At 41.8% G+C, this 24375-nt stretch overlaps 1 protein-coding gene across 1 annotated transcript; it reads right to left on the minus strand.

Annotated features, from left to right (window-relative positions):
• Positions 1-703: 703 nt before the first annotated feature.
• LAMP1 (lysosomal associated membrane protein 1) lies at positions 704-19679 on the minus strand. Its single transcript, XM_056502220.1, has 9 exons — positions 19477-19679; positions 10144-10268; positions 8637-8850; positions 8371-8532; positions 5169-5386; positions 3593-3715; positions 2639-2708; positions 2307-2477; positions 704-1704 (listed from the first exon to the last, which is right to left on the minus strand). Exons 1-9 carry the CDS (start codon positions 19511-19513, stop codon positions 1565-1567), a joined length of 1260 nt encoding a protein of 419 aa, XP_056358195.1. The 5' UTR covers positions 19514-19679; the 3' UTR covers positions 704-1564.
• Between the last annotated feature and the right edge of the window lie 4696 nt (positions 19680-24375).

Consider the following 24375-nt stretch of genomic DNA (forward strand, 5'->3'; position numbering starts at 1 on the left):
AACTAAAGACTGTTACTCAGCAGTGAGTCTGGGCCATTCTATCCTTTATGGTACCAGACATACACCTTTTTCCTCAAGTATGTATTATAAGGACAGTAGCAGTAACATACTCCTAGTATGTCAGCAGGTATTAGGAAACACTATTCACTACTAGCAAAATTCATAGCTTCCAGGAACCTTCAAGGTCACAGGGCATTGGTCCAAAGTACAGCAGCCTTGCTGCCCCTGCATCAGGTTCTCTTGGTCAGGAGTGTTCTGTGCAACGTTTTGGTGTGTCCTGGTTGCCCTCAGCAGATGTATGTTTCCTACTATGTGGTAGGAGGCCAACTTCAAAATCAAATGAAATGAAATACCATTTACACAGTCCTTAGACTAAGAACCTTAGCAGCACAGTCAGAAAGTGAGGCTTAGGCAGGCAAACTGCTGTAGCGACATGTCTCAGGCAGGGGCAGTTTAAAGAGTTAACTTCTCTAGGTCTCAGGTTACTGACACATAGCTTTCCTTGTTTCCAAACACAAAGTGCAAATCGAACCTGATTCCAATACACATACGTTAAGGTCTTCCTTTGTGCCACAGAGAAAAGCACTTCTTTAACTCCACACTAAAGAATGTTTGAAGGTTTCCAAGTATAGCCAAACCATAACTTCAACACTCAATGAATGGTCAACAAATGGTTTTAAGAGTGATCAGCAATACTAAGAAATACAGAAAAAAAAGTCTTTATTAGCATTGTTACAGGCAATGCATACATAAGAACTGATCCTTAAAGTGTACAACCCCCCAGCCAAGTTTAAAGCAATAGAATCAGCAGATTGAGATCTATATTGTACACATGTGCAGTAACAGGATCTCTCTGAACCTTCCAACAGAATAGACTGAAATCACTTTACAAAAAAAAGTAAATAAAAATAACACCCATTTTAAAAAAGTACCAGCTCCTAACAAGCTGGCATAGCATCAAAAATATCAAACAGGGGAGTTGTCCAATCATAAAGAGTTCCTGTAAGGTTTGAATATTGCGTTGTTCACACCCTGCATGTGCCAGGCATTGAGTTTAAAGCTTAGTAAAAAATACACACCTAAGAGACAAGGTGAAGTTCAGATTTTAGATTTCAATTTTGTCAGTTGTTACTAAATTTTTTCAAATACATCATCAGTGTACTTATCGCTCAATGGCAGCGGTGCAAATAATGAACCTTTTCCCTTTGTTAAGAGTTCTGAAATTGAGTCAGAGTTAGCAACATCCTTCTCTGGAATCTGTAGCTGACATGATCTTACACCAATTCCAAAAATGCACCCTTAAAAACTTTTAGCTTGTTTCTAAGTGGGTAAATATTAAAACTAGTTAGCAAAATTAAACACCAGAATCTTCAGAAGTTATTTTTGTGCATAGTTAAATGCTGCAAGATGATTTCACATTTAATAAAGCAGACTTTAAAGAAGCAATTTGCAAGAAAAGATGTTACCTTACAATATCAACCAGTTCAGGGGAAACAAAGGGGGATTTTTTTCCCCCAGCCTCTTGCAATTGCTGTTCATCTATGCTGGATTTTAGTGCAAGAAATTAAATTGTTTGATATCCAGCATGGCTCCTCTTTCTGCCAATCAGATAAGCAATCAAGACAATTAGAACAAGACCAGCAAGGGCTGCACCAACTATTATGGGGATCAGCATGTTATTTTCATCCAGTTGACATTCTTCCACTGAAGAGAGAGAAAAAGATCCATGTTAGGTACTAGTGCACCAACAGATGGCTACACCCAGAGCTTCAGCATTCTGCTCTCAGCACGTACATAAAACTGGCTGAGCTAGCTTGCCAACAATAAGTCCACTAGCTATGATCGTTCAGGATGAACTCTTTCTAGTACCAGCTGTATACACAATATGGAGATTATACTGACTGTTTCCTCCTCAGGAACTGTTAATTACACACAAATTTAGCTACCATAAATATCCATGGGACCCTTCCCACAGTCATTTTGCTTTCATCATAGTCACAAGGGACAGGTTTGCCCTTTTCACACAACTGTCTTCACACAGTTTGGAGGGAAAGGTAACACCCTTCCTTAACTCTTCTCTGGACCATCAGGAACAAGTCCAAGTTGTTTCAAAGCTTTTTACACACTTCTCACACTAGCCTCAACTTGGACATCTTAATCAGCCCCCACATCATCTGTAGTGGGGCATGCAGAGACTAAGCATAGCACCCACAAGCTGACATTTGACTACAGAATGTTGTATTTATATCAAAGTATACTTCACAAATCTTGGATTTGACAGGGGCTGCCAAACGCAAATCTCTTACCTGGCCCAAATTTGTCTCCATCAATCTTGAAAATCTGGATCTGAACATTAAATACATTGATAAGGGCTTGGTCCGTGACCTGCAGATTCTCCTCAGAACTGCACTTGTAGGAGTTCCCTACTGAAGCTGTCAGCTCATTCATGCTCTTGTTTGATGCTTCAAAGTTTGGATCTGTGTAAGAGAAAGCCTTATTATATAAATCTGAAGTAGCTGTAAGCTCATAGAGCTGCAATTTGATACACTCATCCCTAATATTTCTCATACATTATTTAATGCAGGCTATCCTATTTACAGAAGTAATTACAGACAGTAGATTTCTTAGAAGTCCTTACTTTTTGCTTCAGAAGGCAGGGTCGTTCTTACACTCACACCTTGCAAGAAGAATTTTTCAGCACTTGCATTCTTCAATAAAAACAAAAACCAACAATCAGTAGTTGTCATTTAAGATGATGATGTACAACATAAGCTGTTCAGGTTCCATTTTGCAGGCATTGTGAGAAAGGTTTTTAAAATGTAGATGACAAATGGGATTGGCATCCAGAGGAGGCAATTAGCTGGACTTTAGGAGAGAAAAAGTACATAAACTATGAACCTTAAGGAAGATTATTTTGTGAGAGGGCAAGGAGGCAGTGAAAGGAGGCCTTGTCACCCCCAAACTGTTGACTTAACTTCCACACTGCAGGCATAGTCCCACCCATTGCTTAAGCAGCCTACTTGCAGTGACCTTGGTACCCCACAAAACTGTAGAGTCATCTAACAGTAACAGCTCAAAGTGATCAGCGTTAAAAGGAGCATGAAGCTCTGGATTCAGTCCTCAAAGGTACACTGCTCCAGTACAGCACCTGGGGCAGGGCTGTGAGAAACTGGATTCCCAGCCATCATAGGAGACCAGAAGACAAGCATACTTGGCCTTTGGGCTGTACACAGAATATTAATGAGGCCTTAAATACAGCTCCAGGCTTAAAATTAGATGAGACGCCCACTTGTCACAGGCTGCTCCCAGTTTCTGCAAGAAGCCTAAAAGAGTAAGCAACACAATCTTCAAGGAAGTTCCCACTCCAAACAAAATACTTTTCTGTGCAAATATGTACGTGTGCATATATACATAAACACACTCTTTTCACACAGTGGTTACCAAGCATAAAACCCACTAAACCCTGTACTAAAACCAAAGGAACTAGTTACTCCCCTTTCTGTAGCTGTCTTTTGTCCTCTTGCACTTGCCCGTTAGTTTTTCCACATGCAAAGTGCTGCAGACCCTGCGTGCTTGGCACAAAGATTCTTACCAATGCAAAGTGGAAGACAACCCTCGTTTTCTCAAAAGTCAGGTTCAACAAGGCAAATGTATTGTCGCATATTCCAGAAGAAGTTGTATTATGTGGTACGAAATTCAGCAAATCCAAACCCATCTGTGAGAGAAGAGGAGCAATTATGACACTTGGAAGAGACTGAGCACATCACCCTACCCTCAGTGGAGGTGTAGCTGGCTTGTGTCTTGTGCCTACAGTGTTGTGTTTGCCCACACACCAGGGCACATCTGTGTGCACATTTCAGATCTGTGCAGGCTGCACCTGAGTTACCAGGCTGACAGACAACTAAGGACACATCTAACAAAGCTTTCTGCAACCCTGACTGGCTGCAGCCAAGAACCCACTGCTTTCTCCACACAAACTGCTTTGGTCCTTGCAGCATAGGGAAAAACATCAAGAACCACCACACTACACAGAGGGCAAGATGCTATAAAATACTGCTTTGACATAAGGTAGAAGCAATTCAAGGGACCACCTGTCAGCACAATCATGTCGCATGTCATTTCAATTCAAAAAGTTTTACTTTTGCCCATGGTTCATGATTTTACACTGTCTTGCATCTGCAGAAGGCTGTGGGTTAAATGCACTTGCCAAACAATTAAATAGAAACCCTTTCACTGGCTCTTAGCTGATCCTCATGTGACCAGAAAACCTATCTGCCACCTCCTCACTGGTCATTACACTAGAAATCAGCTGTTCCACCAGAAGCAGAACACCAGAATAAGGGAATTTCACACAATTAAGGTGGCTAAAAACAGTTACCACCACAGCAAGCCACTGTACAGCCACACACCAGCTGTAAGTGCTCATGATTTACCTTTCAGTCATCAACATCATAAATAAACACAGTAGTTCCTTTTGCAACATTTCTTGCTGGAGGGACTCAACAGTCCCTTCGGAACTCTGGGTTTGTCAATAGGGCTGGCAAGCCAGGTTCTGCACCAACAGGAGGGAAAGAACCTGTGCCAGGACTGGATCTTACATAAACCTTGTTTTGGTTGGTTGTTTTTTTTTGTTGTTTTTTTTTTTTCAACTATTAAAATCAGCTTTTAAGTAACTTTCAAGTATCAAAGTCAGACCCAAATGTCTTCAGTGCTGGCTGGAAGGCAAAGTCAAAAGCCTGTCCAGTTTTACAGTAGTGATTTTCCCTTCTACTAGTCATTCACTCTTTCTGTGCCTCAGGCCAAATTTCTGTATTTTATTTAACAGTTTAAAAATCTTGTTTCAATTGCAACTTTGATAACAGGATTCCCCTACTCATATCTTGGTAATTTTTACTACTTGTCTTAAATGACCATATGTATACTTCCTGGATTCAACAGACAAGTTTAATACTGCTTTTAGTGAATGAAAAAATCCTTAAGAACCACTTTCAGTTTAAGTGTTTGAAATGTCACTAGTCTAGACCAGGTTAAGCAAGTTAAATAGAGGATAGTGATGGATCACCATAAATACCTGGGCTTTTTAAAGAAAAGTTAGCTTATAATAATTTACCAAGTCTTCCCCAAAGAGGAAATTTGAAGGCTTTGAAGAAACAAAAATCAAAATGTACCTTTTCATCTTTTTTTGGATAGGTGATATTAAGCTGTAAGCCCATGTAGGCAAGTATACAGGTTCCATTTGGACCAGTCACATTGTATTTACCAACTGTAGGATTTGAGGGTGATGATGTTGGTGTTGGGCTAGGTGTTGGAGCCTGGCTAGTAATGTGTTTAGGAGTTGTAGGCGCTATAGTAGTAGTAGAGATCATATCTTCAGCACATTCTGTCTCTGCAGAGAAAGGAAAACAGTCATCAAACAAAATGAAGCTGTGAGATGATCTACCTTTTTAATCTTGGAGGAAAAGAAAGATGCATTTTCAAGTAGTTTTCCTAATAAAAGATAGTAAAAGCTCAGAAACACAACGGTAAAGCATTACCTAAACTCCTCTTGCAAAATTTGAGACCCTTTAAAAGCCTGGCATGTGAAAACAACACCTCTGCTGGTAATTTACTGAAGTTGATGGTGACCCCATCCACATCCCTCATTTTGCTTTGCCATTGGGTCAGGATAAATCTGACAGAGCCTGTGTTCCTGCTGTCTGTTCACAGCCAGGCTGGGATCCCTATCCCTCACTCTGGGCACTCGTGTGGGAAAAGCAGAGGAACAGTTCTCCTGCCCACTGTTCAAATTGGCCCCCCAGGAGATGCATTCTCCTTCCTCTCACTCTTATTATTCTGGAAATACCCACAGCAGCCTTAATATATTGCTGTGGCTCTTCTGTCCTTAACAAGGGGATTCTAAGACACTGCTTCTGATGACAAGTCTTCTGCATCCTCTCACATCCATCCTCCCCTTCAGCCCAGCACGAGGAGCCACCCTCCACAGGGTGAGCAAGGCTGTGAAGGTATGCAATTTCACCTTTTCTTTTCATCCAGTCTAGCAGCAATTTCCAAGGGAACAGCGACTCTGATTTATTTGCCAGAGTACTTGGAAACCTGTGGCAGCAAGATCTTAACTTGATCTGGGAGCCAAGAAGGTTCCTGCATTGAACATCTAAGCCAAAACCAAAGGTCATAACAAAGACATTACTAAAGTAGAGGCTTCCATGTTCCAAGCCAAGGTCATCTGCACATGCCAGGGATAACAACTTGCAACTTTTTAAGGACAACCACAACTGCAGTGACAATCAACTCTAACTCAAAGGGCCTACTTCTAAAATTTAATGCATATGTATCTTGCAGACACAAGACACCTAACACATAGCCTTAAACAGCAGCTTAATTGATTATGGCTCAGAAAGAGGAACTCTAATCACACCATCTGAAGTCACACACACTTCAACATAGCATGTTTTCCTATTTCTACTCAACTGCTAGAAAGCCTAAGAGCACAATGAAGGTGGACGAAGGAGGAATGATCCTGTATTTCATAGACTGGTACTGGTCAGGTCCCAAAATGCAATCATTTCCTAACAAACCAAAAAGCAGCTTTCTCGGTACTTCAATGGAGAATTACTCTATATCTGCACGACCTCAACACAAAGAGGCTCTTATTTAAGATGGCAGAGATGGAAACAACCAAATCACATTGAGTGGAAGTTTAGCCTAGCTGGAGTTTTGATACATTATTTTTACTGAACTGATTTAGAGCAGTTTCTAGTAGCTCTTCAGGACAGATCAAAAGGTCATCTGTCTTGTCTTTTCTTGACAGTTACAGGAAAGCAGTTGGCAAAGCTACCAACAGAGAGAAAATGGGAATCTTCCTTTCAGAGCTGCAGATAACCACTACCATCCCCTCAGTCACTAACTTCTAGTACAATGACAGAAGTAATTTCTAGTTATGCAGATGCACTGGCTATTGACCCTTCCTCCCTTCAGTGAGCCTTGTACAGATCATTGACAGAAATATCCTTCCATTAAAGATTTGTGGGAAAAAAAAATATTAGGGAAAAATTCCAGATCTAAAGTTCAATAACTAGCTGCCTAACGGACAGGGAAGGCTCAAGCCTACAAGAATGGAACCAGAGGACTATATAAGAGCAGATCTTAAAGTCTCAAAAAGAAAAGTATTACACAGTAGGGAGATTTCATTGAAGTTTTGTATCATGTCTTATGTTTGAGCCTGCTGATAAATGATCACTTATCATACTTACCTGGTAAAACAAGTAGATCAAAGTTTCATAATTTAAAAAAATATAGTTCTGAAGGCTGCAATAATAGAAATTAGGGTTTGGTGTGGATTTTAAGCATAAATGTAGGTACACACCTTTATTCCAAACTAGTTCACTGAATGGAAAAGTTTGATCAAGGGAAAGATACATACAAATCTGAGCCAGTCATGGGAAGCAGCCATAAAAGAAGTCAATGCCGCTACTATCATGCATCAGGCAACGTATTTTTCACAGAAATGGAACAAGGTAAAGATACTCCAGTAGAAGGCACTTCATTGTATCCATTGCATGCTAGTATTCATTATCTTAATTTTTAATATTTGTTTCAACTTAGCAGGTGCATAAATGGGATTAATAACCAAAGAAAAGTTCTTCTACATTTCTCAAGGAAGATGAAGACTCTAAGAGTAAGGCAAAGACTTATCACTAATTAAGACAGTATGGGTGATCAGTTTATACAGCTCTTTTGTTTTTGAGAACTGCTGCCACAAAAGCAAAGGACACGAACACACCATGAAGTAATTTGCCTTTAATAATTTGAAGTGAAATTCCACAATTCTTTTCAAAACAAAAGTATTTTGTGGATTCAAAAGCAATCAGGGTAAGAACATGACTTTGTCATTGTGCCCAAAAAAGAAAAACATGACTGTTACAGCTGACATAAAACCTCCTGTAGGCAGATGCACATTTCTGTTCTCTACAGACCAATTCTCTACTGTCTGCCATTATTTCACTGATTTTCCCCAGAGCACACAGTAACTAGATCAAATTACTTTGACAGAAGCCATACTGCTTGGAAGGTATCAGATATTACTTACACTAGGATTTTGGCCTTGTGCCCACTTGACCTCCTGCAGCATGTGTTTAACTCATGAAGAGCCCAGTACAATACCCATGGGAACCCAGGGCACTACACCTGAGCCACAGATTCCAACACCCTACAGTGAAAACCTGAGGCATTCATTTCAAAAACATGCTGTTATCAGAGTTTCAGATCCAGCTTGTAACCACCTTAAATATCATTAGTCAGGACTTAAAAAGAAATAACCTATTATTGGAAATATTAGATCATCAAGTACACTTTCTGTTACAAGATACTTACTGTTCACACTTAAAGTGCCATTTGTGAGATAGGCTTCCAAAGTGACGTTGCTAAAAGTAACATTCACATTCTTCATATTGATGTGCTTGGAGTTGATGCATCTGTATTTTGTGCCCATATGTGCCTTAATAATACTTTTCTGTGATGCAGTCTTCATCTCTCCTGTAAAAAGATACATTGCATTAGTATGTACCAGTATTTAAGGAAAGGACTCAGTATTACATCTGGAAGGGTTTCACAATAACAACAGGAAGTTTTCATTTTACCTTCACTTGAATTTGGGAATAAAGTTGTATCTGACAGATTGTAGTGGAAAACCAACTCTTCAACTTGGTACTTGTCTGCAGATTCTGAGAAATTCAGGCTTAACGAATGTCCTGCTCCAAAATCCAATACCAGAACTGGATGAGATGTGTTGTCTTTACCACATGAGCTCTGTGAGGCTACTGAAGCATTTTGGGGAAGAAAAAAGTGTACAAACTGTGGGGTAGAAAATAAAATACATGTAAGCTTTTCCTCACAGCTTTTTAAATATCCTATGAAATGTTACAAACATAGAGCAGACATTAATTTATACTATAAGATGTCTACTTATATACCAGTATATAGCAAACATGCTACTGGCATTCAAGTTTGAGAATCTTGCTCTCTGAAACTGGAGGACAAAACAGTACATACTTGCAGCACCTCTTAGACTTTTTTTCTTCCTAAACCACCAATATTAATTTGCAGGTACTTCTGTACTGCAAGAATCAAATCTGACAAACTCTGGACATGTGAAAAATGGGAGAATTTAAGCTTTGCTTCTTGTAGTACAACTGAGCAATAACAAAAGTGAATAGTACATCCTACATTACATTGGCTGTGATACTTTGAGTTTATTACACATTGTGAGAAATGTGGTATCTGAAGACCAGTACATTTTCTGGGAAGTTCTGAGCTTACTGCTTACAAGAAGAAACAGGTGAAAGTATGTTACGAAAGAAGTCAGTTCTGAATGCAAACACATATACCAGTATCCGCAGGATTTCAGACCACCAGCATCACTGAAAACATGGATTATACATTATAAGGCTCAGCTCAAATCCCACATAGCAAGTGCACCACTGGTAAAGAAGCAGGATTTTTTTTGACCTTGTATTACACTATGGCTAGGGAAAAAAAAAACCAACTTCAACAAAAAATTGCAATAAGACTATAAATAATCCCCAATTTCTACTCAGTAGTGAAGATTCAAAAGTCCCCAAAACATATTTGTTAATGCAAATTCTTATTTTCTATTTTCAAACTTTTGCTGTTAAAATGGAACAATTTGTAAGCATTGCACTAGTCTGTTGATAGTAAATCTCTAGATTTCAGTGTAAGTAAAAAGGTCAGATTTCCAGTTCAAAAGCTACATGTCAACAGACTGTTTCAGTTCAGATTTAGTCCATGTGAATGTGACCAAGTTATCAAAAGAGAACTTGTAGTTTTTGCCTTTACAGTTCCATTTCAGTTATCAGCAGGACAGGTGTGGAATTTCAGTCACAAAAGTAATTTCACATGTTTTGTTTGTGATTGTTTCAGGCAGCCTCAACCTTGCTCTTTAATTAGAAGAAGCACCGGTAGTAGAGAAAAGCTGATGCAACATGACTGGGAGAGTAAAAATTTTTGTTGAAGCAGTTTTCATGCATAGATACTTGGTGAAAGTTTAAATACTGCACATATGCAAAGATATATGGTATCTTATAAATACTAAAAATACTAATAAATGACAAGCAGTAAGACACTCACTGTCCTTGACTCTTTTGGCCCATTGGTTTTGTATTCCACTGAGAAGGCTACTGTCAAATCAGCAATTATGCAGACCTTACCACTTGGATCTTTCACTTCAAATGAAGAAGAAACCTGTAAAAAGCCTGATAAAAATAAAAAAGTTGTTAATTGGGTGTTACATAAATTTGCATTTTTAATCCCAAAGAGACAAATAAGTACAACTGTTCATTTTGGGAGTACAACTTAAGCATCAGCTGAGTTTGGAAACTTGGGCGTTAACAGTCTCTAGATTAGCTTCAGCATTGCTAACAAACAGAAGACAAATTAAACACCTCATTTATAAAAATGCAAAGCCACCTAAACCAAAACTGTTGACATTCTGGGTCCTAAGAGATAAGAAAAACATGCAACAAACACCAGCCATAGTGATCAAGGCAGCTTCGGTGCTCTCCATACACAGAAACAATTTTACCGTCTTCAGCCAGACCTGACTTAGCTTATTTGATCCCGCATGCCTCCAACACTCTGCCTTCCCCCCACAGCACACCATGCAGCCTTCACTCCTGCTGTACCAGGACACTCAGCTGTACAAGCACTGAATGCAGCATTTAGAAAGCCTGGATTAACTGCAGATGTTTCAAAGGCGTTGCCAAAAATAGCATGATAGAGCAGGCTACCCTTGCCAGGAGAGCTTCTCTTTACCGTCCTCACGCTCTCCACACTTTAGAAGAGGAAAAGGCCAAGACCTTGACAGACTGGGGTTATGTTTTCCTGACTGGTATAAGCTAAACTCAGACTGAGCTGCTGAGAAAAGCAGAGAAAAGCTTTTCTGCCCCTTGTTCCATTCCAGCCTCTATGCTCAGAGCAGGCTGAGTACAACTGCCCAAAGTACCAACTCACCAGGGCAAGAACACACAGCAAGGGGAGCACACAATCATCCTTTCTGACAGCAGCACGGAAACATCTGCTTACCTCCTACTTCATTTGTGGCAAGGGATACCTGAAAGTGCTCCTGCACCTGACCACTTCTTCATTTTAGAGCCTTTTCTTTTTCAGATTCTCAATTTGTCACCGCCACCAACCCCCAAGTGAACCTCACTGCAAAAAGCCTGCACCACTTTCATGCTAGCACTTTATCAGTTTGCATTTGCGACAACTTCATTCTTGCAGAAAACCTGATAAAAAAACAGCTGCAAGACATAAGCCATTATCACAAGCAAATAAGCTTTAAGGAGTTAAACATGCTAATCCATTCAACTGTTGATAATAGCAAAGAGATCCAGGTGAGGGATTATCCATTAGCTAGCTCCCCTCCCTGAGAAGTTTTCAAAAAAACAAACCTTAAAACTTCTCACTGCAAACTATGGTGTGTACAATTGTATGAAGACAATTATTAGGAAAAATTGGACTTTTGTCAGCTGGACTTCAGTAAAAGGCACATCAGTTGCAGGAACACATTGGAAACTATTTCTCTGGCACCCAGCAAGCATTTTCCCTTGTTGCCTTCCCCTTAGCAACATCACATCCTCTCCCAGCACCAAAGAGAACAAAGCTGAAACTGAAATTCATTCAACTTTACCCAGTTTTTGGGGACTCTAGACTTGAAATCAGATATTGTTGTAACCCAATACCAAAAGGTATAACGAATGTTTTAACCCTTCCCTCCTGTCCCTATCCTATTGGCAGAAAGCCACATTTCCCTCCCTAACCCTTTCCTAGAAAAGGCCGTTATCTGAGATCCTCTTCCTCTTTTGCCCTGGGACCACCATGAAATAAACTACGAACTCTAAGAAAGCGAAGGAGTCTTTTGATCCTTTGTCCTATCCTATGCAGTGCCTAGCTCCTTCTTAGAGACTAACACAGTAAATAGCTAGGAAGGAGTTATAGCATTACTGCAAGATATAGACAGAAAAATGAAAAAGCTTAAGAGCAGATAGTGTAGAAAACTTATTTCAAATGAAAACTGTCCTACCTTTGCCTTTATGTTCAGCATGTTCATTAAGGACCACATTTTCACAAAGAAATGTTATTTATTGCAATTCAGAGCAGTATCAGAAACATGCTCATCCACATGGAAGTTTCAATTTGCAAAGTTTCCTTCAATTTGCATTTACATCTGGAATTTATTTACATTTCATGCAAGCACTAGTTTTCTCCAAAGCAAGCCTCCTACACCTTCCTGAAGATTTCTAGCACAGCCTAGAAAAGTGTAGAGGCAGGATAAGAATCCATTGCTCCTTGAACTAACACTATGGCTGAAAAATGTGCTAGAATGAAAACCCTCAGTGTACATGCAGACTCCCTTTTGATAGCTATTAAAATCTCAGCAATTTTGGAGCTAAAAAATAATGAAGTAACAGAGTAGAAGACTGAAAGAAAAATAATTTTTAGAAGAAATGCAGGGGAAAGAAAAGACTAAAAAACAATTAAGAAAAATGTTGCTGACCTAAATGAAAACATGACAGACCTGTCCATTACAAATGATTCAGAGAACCAGGTACCAGAAAAGACAAATTCTGGTAATGAAGAACTGATAAATCACCCTCATCAAGTTTAAGTAATAAAGAATAAGTGGCATGAATAAACATTAAATAGTAACACCTGCATAACTACTAGATTTTTGTAAGGTTAAAATCACATCATTTTATGAATTCTGATTTCATTAGTGTGGAATGAATGCTATAGTCCTTCTTCAGAAATATTCAGCAGTGGCTGGATTTGCAGTTTCAGTGATGAGACAGGCACATCCAGCACGAGACACTGAGCTGTCCTTGATGGAGTGGTGAGAGTTGTTTCACTGCAAGTAAGGCAACACTCACAGGCATGGTGATCAGAGAGAACTGAGCTGCAGCATCATCTGCTCTCAAGGTCTTGAAGGAATGCAAATGAAACCAAGTGAAATGTATGTATGGGACATAGGAGCAAAGAAAAATTAGGAAAAAAACCACTGAAGAACAAATAAACACTGAAGGAAGAAAGGTGCTCTGCTCCAGCCAGTTTAAGGCAGAGGAGCAGTTCACTGGGTCTCGCAGGAAATCAACTGTTGAGTTTTGTGAAGGCAGTTTCAGTGTCGAGTAGTGATTAATGCATGAATCATCACCAGCCCACAAATACTACAAACCTACAGTCAAAATGTCAAGACTACAGAAAAGCAAACTGACATTGAATCAATCTATCTTGGGAATATTTCTAACAAAGTTACATAATGTATTGCTTAATTCTATGAGGACATATCTACAAATTGAGAATATTGTTTGTACATTTCAGAACAATATCATTATTTGCAGTAAAACACAAAAAACTGATACAACCTCCAGATTCTTAACTTTAGGCTTTAAATGTTCCTCTTAACAAACTGCAGAGCCCTCTATGACAACTATTTGTGTACTTGTGCACAGTTGTGTACAAGTGCAGTACTTCAGATTTAAATGAAGCAGTCCAAGACCTTTCAATAGCAAAAACTAAGTTCTCTTAGGTTCATTATTCACTTTGCAGAAAACACTACATTATAGATATCTAGTAAAGGAATTACCAAAAATGTACTAATATCAAAGAAATTTCCCTTGGTTCAGATGCTTCCTTTGTTGTCCATTAGGTTCCAAAAAAAGACTCCTTATAATACTTATCCTAGCTGAACATTTTCAATTGAAAATCATAAAATAATCTCTCACTTTATACCTCATTTCTGCAATCATTTCTTTCATGCAAGAAAACACGGTAACTGTTAAAGCAACAACTAGAGATGTTGCTTGAATTAAATCAAGTATCCTTCTTTATCTAACATACCTACCTCAAAAAACCCTGAAGTATATTAACAGCCTGAGATAAAATAAGTAAGTCAAACAAAACAAATACTTCCTTGATTGTCTAACAATTTATGTTAAAGAAATCCACCTCATAAAGTTGTTTGTTTTAAGGTGAAAACTATAAAGCTAACAAAACAATCTAGCACATGCTGTCAGGTTTCAACCTTCTTATAACTGAAATCCTGTTAGTCAAACACAGCAACCCTGATTTACTCTCCCATATAATGGAAACCTACTAAGGGAGAGAGACAAATGGTTGTTGTGTGCTAGAAAACCAAGCATATTTAATGGCAATTGTGTACACCATCTGCTTGCAAAGAGGACTGCAGTTACTACAGTTAATGATTTACTTTGCCTCCAATTTTTATTAGAAACATGGAACACTGACAATAAGGAAACACAAAAGCTACTTCTGTATAATCTGGGGTTTATTACTATAGTCATGTTTCCTGCATAAGTAAAAACTTCTTTAACATTTTTTTCCTCTTGGAGGAAAGGGCAGCAAGCCATCCAAATCCACCTGGGCACACATCCTGTATCATCAGTACTTTAAGCCATACAGGTGCCCAGTGGATGTGACTGTTTCAAGTTCCATCAACTGCCTATGGTGTTCAGGAGGAAAAGCATGGCTGCAGCACAGCGCAGCTGCCAGCTCCTGGGATGAGCTGGGATGGGGTTCAGAGTATCCCACAGCCTGGCCATACTCACAGACTCCCCCTGGCTCCAGCCCACCCTGGAATTACTGTGCAGCAGCACTCTGGGGTAAGGGATGCCAGTCCTACTTCATGGTTCTGTACCTAAGCTGCACCACTCATGTGTTGCCCTGCACCTTTGCCCAGGTGTTCTGATGACAAACACAGCAAACACTGCTAACTGTGGGGCATCAATCCAAGGAGATAAGAAATGCAGGTTATTATCTAAAGAAGGTTTATTTTCTATTGTCCATGTTAACCAAATTGCCCAGTAATTTACTCATTATGATGGTTCATGGTTCTGTCATCTCAGTGCCATTTTGTTAACAGTGGTGACCTTAGTCACCACTTTAAACTCCTAAATCTATGCCAGAGAATAGAATGGAAAAATCCCTGAGGATTTCTGGTCCTCTACAACACTTTGTCTTCTAATGCATGCACCATTCCCAGATGGACACCAGGTCAAAGTCCTTTATCAGAAGACCAAGTCCAGATCACTTCCTTACAGTTCAGAACCTTTACCACCTCAGGATAATACAGAAAGAAAAAGAGAGTTATAAGTGAAAGCAGGAAAGTCCCTTGACAGGCCTGATGTATGAAACACTTTGCAAGAGGCAAGATGGTCTCCATAAAACTGTAAGTTATACTTACCTTTCACGAACAGACACATGAGACTGAACGCTGCCTATTTGGAAAGCTGACAGGAAAAGACAAGGCTGGACTCACTTGAATACACACACAGTAGTGGGGAAAGGAAGAACAGAGCTTAATTCAAAGATGCATGAGAGTACTTCAGGGGATAAGAGAACCAGCTGCGCTTGTGCAGGTGCAGCACCTGATTATATCAAGTTCCTGATCCAGCCCAGGATATGCATCCTTGCCAACCAAGAGAAAAATTCATGCAATCTCAGATCGTGGTTTATCAATATCAATATTCCTGGCTTCAATTACAGCAGTAAACATTTTTTTTTCAATTCAAGTTTGCAGATTAATAAATTTTGTCTTTATAAACCAATTTATACATGTACAAAAGCACTAAAAATGAAAGGCTATCTAACAGCCATACACTTGCCATTTGACCAGAGAATTGCACAACTGCATCAAGTTTAGTCACATGAAACTTCTTTATGGCTTCCTATCTAGAGGAAGGAAGTCTTAGGATAGCTCTGCAGCAATTGATTGCATGAGTACACTGGGAGAGCTGAACTCCCCTGACCAGAACCTTTTCAGCATTCACACAAGTCCATTTTGCCCTGGCTCTGGTTAGTGCTGCTGTATCACACCACAAAACTAACACACTCTTCAAGGCAGCTGCCAGCCCCAAACAATGTTTTGAAGAAAGGAGCACTGTGTGACAATTTAAAGAGAAAGCTTCCCCAGAAGAGAGGATATTGGAAATAAGGCAATAAACTAACTGCCTGAGTAAAATCACTCTCCTAGTCCTACAGAGTAGACCTTAACCCTGTCAAGGCAAGTAAAAATACAGGTGCTCCCATATTGTATGGAGTGAATTCTTGTTAAGAAAACAGATGTCATCAGAAGTTTAATACAAGAAAACCAAATGTATTAACTGTGAACTCTGTGCTTGAGGCTGAACACTGGAGAGAGAACAAGTACCCACGGGGCAGAGCTGAAGCACCTTTAAATTGTGCTCTTAATGCCAGGGTGCACCTTAGACTCTCACACTTGGAATTAACAGTAGAAAAAGTAGTATGATAATCAGTGGTGCTGTCAAGGGTCAGAGAAGGCTAAGAAACTAAGTCTGAAAGGACTAAGACCAGTCCATCTTGAAGTCAGATGCCCGAGGACTGTGGAATCCCGATTAACTAAAACATAAGGTACATTTAAAAGTATGCAATACAGAATCAAGATAATGCAAGGGAGTTTTCAAACAGCTGTTGTAATTCCCACCACTCACATGCCCAAAAGTGTCTTCTGCCAAGCTTAAGAGAACACATACCAAGAAATCCATTTCAGCACTAAGCCTTCTCAAGGAATTTCCAAATAATCATGGCTGACTTGAGAGCAAAGAAGCTCTTGAAGCTGCAACAAGCAAAAGCGAGGTGTGCCTTTTGCTAGAAATAAGCTTTTATCTTTGAGACCTACAAAGGCTTACCAGTGGTAACAACAGCAGTTAATGTTGCAACAGAATATCAATCTTTTCTTTGAGTCTGTCTCCTCTGCACTTAGAGGAAATTCTTCATTTTGTTGTCTGTTACTGATTAGAAAACATCCTAATGGCTACAGAACAATCTAGAAGCAGGTTACACCAAAAATTAAACTCCTTGGTCAGCCTGAACAGAAATCTTGGAAACATATTTGAAAAGTCACAGGTCAGGGAATCTGCAGAGTTCTCAGTAAGCAAGAAGTTACTTCACAAGTCAGAAAAGCTGCTGAAGTCAAAGCTAAGTAATCCATCACATGATGACTGGCACACTAATTCAGATCCTCAGAGACTGTGTCAACACACTTCAAGCTGCTATCAAGCAAGCACTATGTCAAGGGCAGCATTTGGTAAAACAATGTTTTGGAAGTTGCTCAATGTTAAAACAGTTAGAGTATGTGAAAACCAAGTTATACTGGTCTCAGTTTCAAACACCTGATAATACCAAGCCTGAAAAAACCAATTCACCACCAGATTGCTCACAGACTGGAATTCATTATCAAGTTTCTCTCAACTATCTCTACATTGGTAGCAAGGTTTGAAATTCCTTTTTGGCCTAGAGTTGCGCAATAGAAACACGTGGATTATGCGTCAGTGACTCTGAAATGGCATCGCTACCTTGAAAAAGTAATTTTCCCTTCAGCAACTCTCTAACACTTCGTTACTTATTCACTACACTGAATCCATGTCTGATTCCAATCTTAAATTTTCAGGAAAGTGTTCTCTGATGTGTCTGTGTTTCAGTAATGACAAACTGTTCAGGTGCTCTAGATCTCAGAGAGCTTGGGCAGCGCTGTTGGGTTTGGCACACAACCCAACTGACTCACTGTGCTCAACAACAGACAAGCACCATCTCACTCAGTATTTCAAAAAGCAGCAGCTAAGTTTAGGGAAGGTGCTTCCATTTCCCATAGCCCCCTTTCCCTGCATGTACCATATACTACCTTAATGTTTTCTTTATTCCATATGATGTTAACAAGGAAATTAATTACAATTTGCTCAGTGCTGACACATGAAACATTCAGCTTAGTGCCTGTTTCTCAATCCAAATAAAAAACTGAAACAGTAATTGAGGTATGGTGAGGTATTCGGGGGGGGGGGGCAAAAAAATTCCGCTGTCCTAAAGTCAAGGCATCACTGAACAAGTTTTCACATCCGCCTCAACTATGCTAATCTTTCAGTCTCCTGTGATCATGACCTTATCCTAAGCAGTGTTCACTCAGACGATTACAAGGCTGCAAATAAGCTAAAATATCTGAAGACTTCAGTCCATATATTATCATTATCCCTTACTCTTCTCCCCTCACCTACAACCCAAACCCCACACCCTAGCAAGAATGGGGTCTCTATTTGCACCACAAAAATCTTCCCCCAAGATTGCAGTATAAAGTTACACAGAAACAACCAGCTACTAAGCTACTAGACACTGGTACAAAGTCCAGACTATCAGTAAATAGTTACTCTATGGTACAATAAACTATCCGGTTGCCTCAGTTGTAGAAACCTGACACATTTTACATGCCAGAAAGTGACAAAGATAATGCACCGAATGATGTCTGTAACTGCCAATTAAGCAGAGGAAGAGTACTGCAGGGGCTGAAAGTATTACCTGTGGTACCACATAATCACAGACGCTGATTTGAAAGCAAACTATAAAGCAATTCCTCATTTAAGCCATAGCTATATCAAACTAACTATTCAAGTAACTCTCACTATAATACCAGTTCAACGACATTTCAGCTGGCAGCTCTAAAAAGCAAGTCAAGGAGCTCTGTAAATCACTGTGCTTGCTACACTGGCTCACTAGGGCTGGATATCTGAACTGCTCCGTGCCCTTTGCAAGTGGCATCTTTTGGGCTGAGTGAAACTGAAGTACGGTCAATGGTGATAACCCAAGAGACGTTACAGGAGTCACAGAGACTGTCCTATCTCAAAAACGATGGCAGATAAGCATTCTCAACTGCTATTTTATTTGGGAAATATTTTGGCCAGCTGCTGAACAAGTTTCCTTTGCTGCCAAAGCCACATCTCAGAAACCTGACAGCGTTGTGTGATGTGGCTTTCAAGACAAGAAACCAAAGGCAAGGTAGTTATCAGTAAATAAGCAAGACACACTTCCTTGTAAAACAGCCTTGTGCCGCCTTAACAAACCTTCTCATCAAGGCACTGAAATCTCTCTATTCCAGACACGCTTCGTATTTTCCTCAAGATATGGCTGGAAGAAAGCCATTAAACAACGGAGGACTACATGCCCGACAGAAAAGCGCTGCTTCCTAGCAATGACATCAGTAGCTCCCGCGTCTCCACGCCTCGTGTCCAGGCGCGTTTCCAGGTTCTTCCCGGAGCGCTGTCCCTGCATCCAACGCAGGTGCCCAGTCGGCTCCAACGCGGTCCCTGCGCCGAGCGCGGCAGCCGCCGCCTCCCGTCCGCCACTGCCCCCGCACCTCGGGCGGCCCTCAGAGGCTCCCGGGGCCCGGCGCGGGGGCGGCATGGCCCCCCAAGAACCCTGAGCCCCCGCGGGTCAGTCAGTACCCGGGAACGCCGACAGCAAGCGGCAGCGGCCGGGCGGACGGCTGGCTCTCGTTACAGGTGCCGCGTCCAGCGCCGCCGGCCCGGGGCCGCCTCAGGCCGCTGCGACCCCCCCTGCCAACCCGCCGAGCACACAGGCTGCCCGCGTCTCTCCCCTTACCGAGCAGAGCGGCCGCCGCCAGCAGCCCCCGGGCCATGTCGGGGTGCGGGGACGGGCGCGGCGGTAGCGAGCACGGGCCGAGGGCGGGCGCGGGCGGGGGGCGGCGGCGGCTCCGCGCTCGGGGCGCTCTGGCGACGGCCCCGGCCGGTCATGTGACCGCTGACGTCACACGGGTGGCCCGCCCGTCACGTGAGCCGCCCGGCGCTGCGGGCCGTGAGGGAGGGCAGGATCTCGCGAGAGCGGGGGCGGGCTGGGGGGAGCGGTGTGAGGGGGACAGTGACACGGGGGTCTCGAGGGGAGCGGTGTGAGGGGGACAGTGACACGGGGGGAGCGGTGTGAGGAGACAGTGACACGGGGGCTCGAGGGGAGCGGTGTGAGGGGAACAGTGACACGGGGGGAGCGGTGTGAGGAGACAGTGACACGGGGGCTCGAGGGGAGCGGTGTGAGGGGGACAGTGACACGGGGGGCGCGGTGTGAGGGGCAGTGACTCGGGGGGAGTGGTGTGAGGGGACAGTGACACGGGGGCTCGAGGGGAGCGGTGTGAGGGGGACAGTGACACGGGGGGAGCGGTGTGAGGGGGGCAGTGACTCGGGGAGGCGAGTGACCCCGCTGAGCTCTGTATTGCTCCCTGCCACTCAACCTAAAGGCAGTCTGAGGTGAGTACAGTCGCCGCGCAGAGAATTATACAGTCCCAGCTGTATAAAAACATTGAAGTTGTTCGTCTGTTACCTCTGAAGTGTTCCGTCTCTATATACATATGAGTCACTCGTGTTCCAAGACAAGACAGGGGTGCTACTGCCCTGTGCTTGAATGGGTAAAAATTGCAATTTCACATAGCTTCAGAGGTCTGAAGGTTTTTAAGGAATCGGTTTGGTTTTTTTTTTGGTTTTTTTTTTTTGGGTTTTTTTTGAGAAAACCAGAAAAGGTTAAGTTAGTTTGTAAACATTCTCAGATGTAATGGAGATGGACAGTCTAGGTCATTTGATCACTTTGTAATCCAATGCTCTCTCTTACCCACACTGTTAGGGATATGCCTACTTCATGTGAAACCTCAGAACCATGTAACTTGCTCCTGAAATCCTGTTTCTAGTACAATTGGAATGTGTGCCAATAGCAGGGTGCCTCTGCTTTTTCCCAATGACTGCCATAGAGTTGCTGTCCTCACTACAGGCTGCTCCAGATTAATCATCTCTGAGGCAGAATGATTTCTGCTCCCAAGCTGCCTGCATACATTTTTACTTTGAACCCATTTGAAATGCAATTTAGCTACTCCCAGCTGCTAAAGTCAAGTTCAGCTGCTGTGTACTTGACCTTTCCTTGTTCTTTGTCTCAGTTCACTCACAGTTCCTGTTTCCCCAAAACATCCTGGGTAAGTTTAGTTGCTCCTTATAGTAAGCATGGAGATCTACCTTTCATTTTCAATGCTATTGCTATAAACACGTATTTATTTTTTAATGCTGTATTTTTTTTTCTGTGCATTTTTAGACACGGTATTTTATTATTTTAGTTTGTTTCTTTTTCCCTGCAACACTTCTAGCAATCTTTATTCCTGCCACACATTGCCAAAAGCAGAAGTTAGTTTGGAAAAGGACATAATGAGCAGCTCTGGTCAAGTGTTTGAATGACTCATCTGCAGAGGAGTTGAGGGTAATGGAGGTGGGACATCGGTTGTTCTCAGTTTGGATGACTGTTTTTGGAACCTGCACTGGAAGTGGAGGAAGGTCTGTGAAACACAAAATTTGCCACAAGACAAATGGAGAGGGAAGCCCAAGGTCAGGTTTAAGCTTGGTGTGCAGTATTCTGTCTCTCTGCTGAAAAATCAGTAGGCATCTGTGAATGGAAAAATGGGAGCTGCTTGGATTGCTACCGAAAAATCATCACTATATACATATATGTAAGTTGCATAAAGCAACAATATTGTGGTAAAATTTGGTAAATAAAGAACATAAGGTTATCAGCAGAGAATGATGTTGACCTTCCATGCTGTGGATCATTAGCTCACTAGGCCTTTATTTAATGGTGCAGAGAAGACACCATACCAATTTCCACATCCTTTCAGTACAGGTATTACCAGGGTGTTTGTTAGACAAATGCATCAAGTCTTGCACAACCATGTTGGCCATCAGCCCCACTGCTTGGTAACTTGCTGGCTGACATCAATCAAACATGATAGCAGGGTAAGACATAAACAAATAGAATTACAGCTTCTGTAGAAGCTGCTGTATACACAGCCTGGAGGTCCAAATTAGTGCTGTCTCTGAGGGAAATCATAGTCCATACCCAGCCCCTCCACATTTCATCTGACAGAGCTGCTGGCCAGCCAGCATGCCCACAGGCCCGGATAGGAACCACGATGCATTCCCTGGCCTTCCTGCAGAGCCATGGATGCAGAATAGGCTGCTCATGGGAAGCACCTAGGAGAGTTAGGAGCCATTACTACAGTAGAAGCTGTCCTGTGAGGTCAAGGCAGAGTACAAGCAAGGGAGACAGAGTTCAAGCTAAGAATTTTTACCAGGAAAGAATTTCCACAAAACGTGATTCTATTTTCCCATGGCCTTTTGCTGAGTATTACCTGACTTCACACAGTTACTTCCTTTCTGAAGAGATTTGATAGGAATGGCTAACCAAGTTCATGGTGCAGAGTCTGCTCTCCTGAACATACCTGCCAAAGATAATAAACCTACAAACAGAATGGAACTATTTAGGTTGGAAAATACCTCAGAACGTCACTGAGTTCAACTGATAACCCAGCACTGCATAGCCTACAACTAAACTATGTCCCTAAGTGCCACATCTGTAGGCCTTTTAAATACCCCCAGGGATAGTGACTTCATCACTTCCCTGGACAGCTTAATCCAGCTTGATTGACAACCCTTTCAGTAAAGAAGTTTTTCCTAATATCCAATTTAAACCCCACCTGGCTACAGCCTCCTTTCAGGCAGTTGTAGAGAGCAATAAGGCTCCCTTCCTGAGCCTTCTTTTTTCCAGCCTTAACTACTCCAGTTCCCCGAGCTGCTCCTCATAGGACTTGTGCTCTCAACTGTTCCCCAGCTCCACTGCCCTTCTCTGGACTCTCTCCAGCCCCTCAGTGTCTTTCTTGCAGTGAGTGGCCCAGAACTGAACACAGGATTTGAGCTGTGGCCTCATCAGTGCTGAGTACAGGGGGACAATCCCTGCCCTGGTCCTGCTGGCCACACTATTGCTGACACAGGCCAGGCTGCCATTGGCCTTCTTGGCCACCTGGGCACTGCTGGCTCATGTTCAGCCACTGTCACCAGCACCCCCAGGTCCTTTTCCATCAGGCAGCTTCCCAGCTACTGTGTCCCCCTGCCTGGACCAGTGCATAGGTAGATCTGCATAACAAATTGAGACATTGAAGTTACCTGAAGTGTGTGTAATTTTTTTTCCCCCCAAAAGATGTATAGCACAAAGAAGGATGAAAAGAACTGCAGCAGATCAGGAGAGTTGAATGGTAAACCCAGGTTCAGATAAAGGAATCCACAGGAATCTAAAATACAGAACTAAGAAAAAAAAGACCCAAGGAAAGGGCAGAAAGGAGGCTGGTTAAGGGCAGCTATTACTGCCAGGCTTGGGAAGCACCTTCAAGTCAGCCGCCAGCCTACATTGTCACACTCACTTTCCCTCAGGAAATGCTGGGCTAGATAACAGTGTGTCACAGTTAGGAAAACTGCTTTTTAAATGTATATAATATATGTCTGGGTAAGTTAAGAGTCCCCAGCTGTATCCAGGCTCCTGCCCTTATTTTTGTCATTCCATAGAAGCTGCTACAATTTATTCTAAGGGCACTGAAAAGAACCAGGTTTCCCAGACATAATTGAACATAGATGCTCTGTAGAGCAAATCTGTTGCTTTACTACTGCCGAACATCTTCAACACTAGGTGATTTTCTAGGAAGAAATGTTTAACAACCCTGTAGGTACAGATACACTTGGGCAACGTGACCCCAAAGAACCAACTGATTGAGGCAGACTGCTCAGCCAAATTCTGTCACCAGATACCCAAAAGCTGCAGCTATTTCACTATAGAGAAGTGATTTCCATGCTGAGTCATAAAGTAACTGCTTACCTGTTTGGTTCAGCAAATAAAACATCCCAGGAAGAAAAATTTGAGGAAATCAAATTAAAAATGAGGACCTGAGAAAAAGAGTGACAGTTACCTGGCCTCTCAGTCTCACAAAGCTTTTGAATGTCTGAAGCCACTTACAGACCAGTATGGAAGAGTAAAAGTCTTCTGGGATCATGACATTCTCTGTAGGTTCAGGGGTTTAAGGGGATGGCCTGAGATCAGCAGCTGGTTGAGGAACAAAACTCCCACAAGCAGAAAGGCAGAACCAAGGAGAACCTGTCTGAGTACTTGATGGGGATGATACAGTTGGGTTACCAAGGGTATACAGCACAGAAAGATAGGCTTCATAATTTCCACTGCTGTGGAACAACTCATTTTTAATTGCTAGACTAGAATAACGTGGCCAAAGAGGTCTTAGTCTGTGGCAATTAAGAAAAACTGTACATCTCAGCACTTTTAATTAACACTGCTTCTTGAGGCAGAACCATTTTAGTCATCTTCAGGATAGCACCACTGCTTTAAGCTATTGTTTAAAACTACTGAACCAGAACATTTAGGTTCAGAAGGGCCAGGCAGTACATTCTCACTGCTTCCTAGCCTGCACACTACTGCCAGCTTTCAGTGTGAATAAAGCCTCTCTGGCCACTACTTTTCTGTGAGGCACATAGTCCTTTTTGGTTTAGAAGTCTGGTAAGATGGAGCTCATTGGTTTCCATATACATAAAAAGTTAACTACAAAGTGAATAGTATAACACTAAAAAACCAACCACAAAAATAAACTGAAGTAACACATTCTCACAAAGGCTAAGAAAG

The sequence above is a fragment of the Oenanthe melanoleuca genome, chromosome 1 (assembly GCF_029582105.1).
Source record: "Oenanthe melanoleuca isolate GR-GAL-2019-014 chromosome 1, OMel1.0, whole genome shotgun sequence".
Taxonomy (NCBI): domain Eukaryota; kingdom Metazoa; phylum Chordata; class Aves; order Passeriformes; family Muscicapidae; genus Oenanthe; species Oenanthe melanoleuca.

Excerpts from the sequence above, each read along its gene's own strand:
- LAMP1 (XM_056502220.1), bottom strand. The coding sequence starts at position 19,513 with ATGGCCCGGGGGCTGCTGGCGGCGGCCGCTCTGCTCG. Across the intron at positions 8,851-10,143 it reads GGCCAAAAGAGTCAAGGACA|TTTGTACACTTTTTTCTTCC; the intron begins GTGAGTGTCTTA and ends TCTACCCCACAG. Across the intron at positions 2,709-3,592 it reads TTGTCTTCCACTTTGCATTG|AATGCAAGTGCTGAAAAATT; the intron begins GTAAGAATCTTT and ends TTTTTATTGAAG.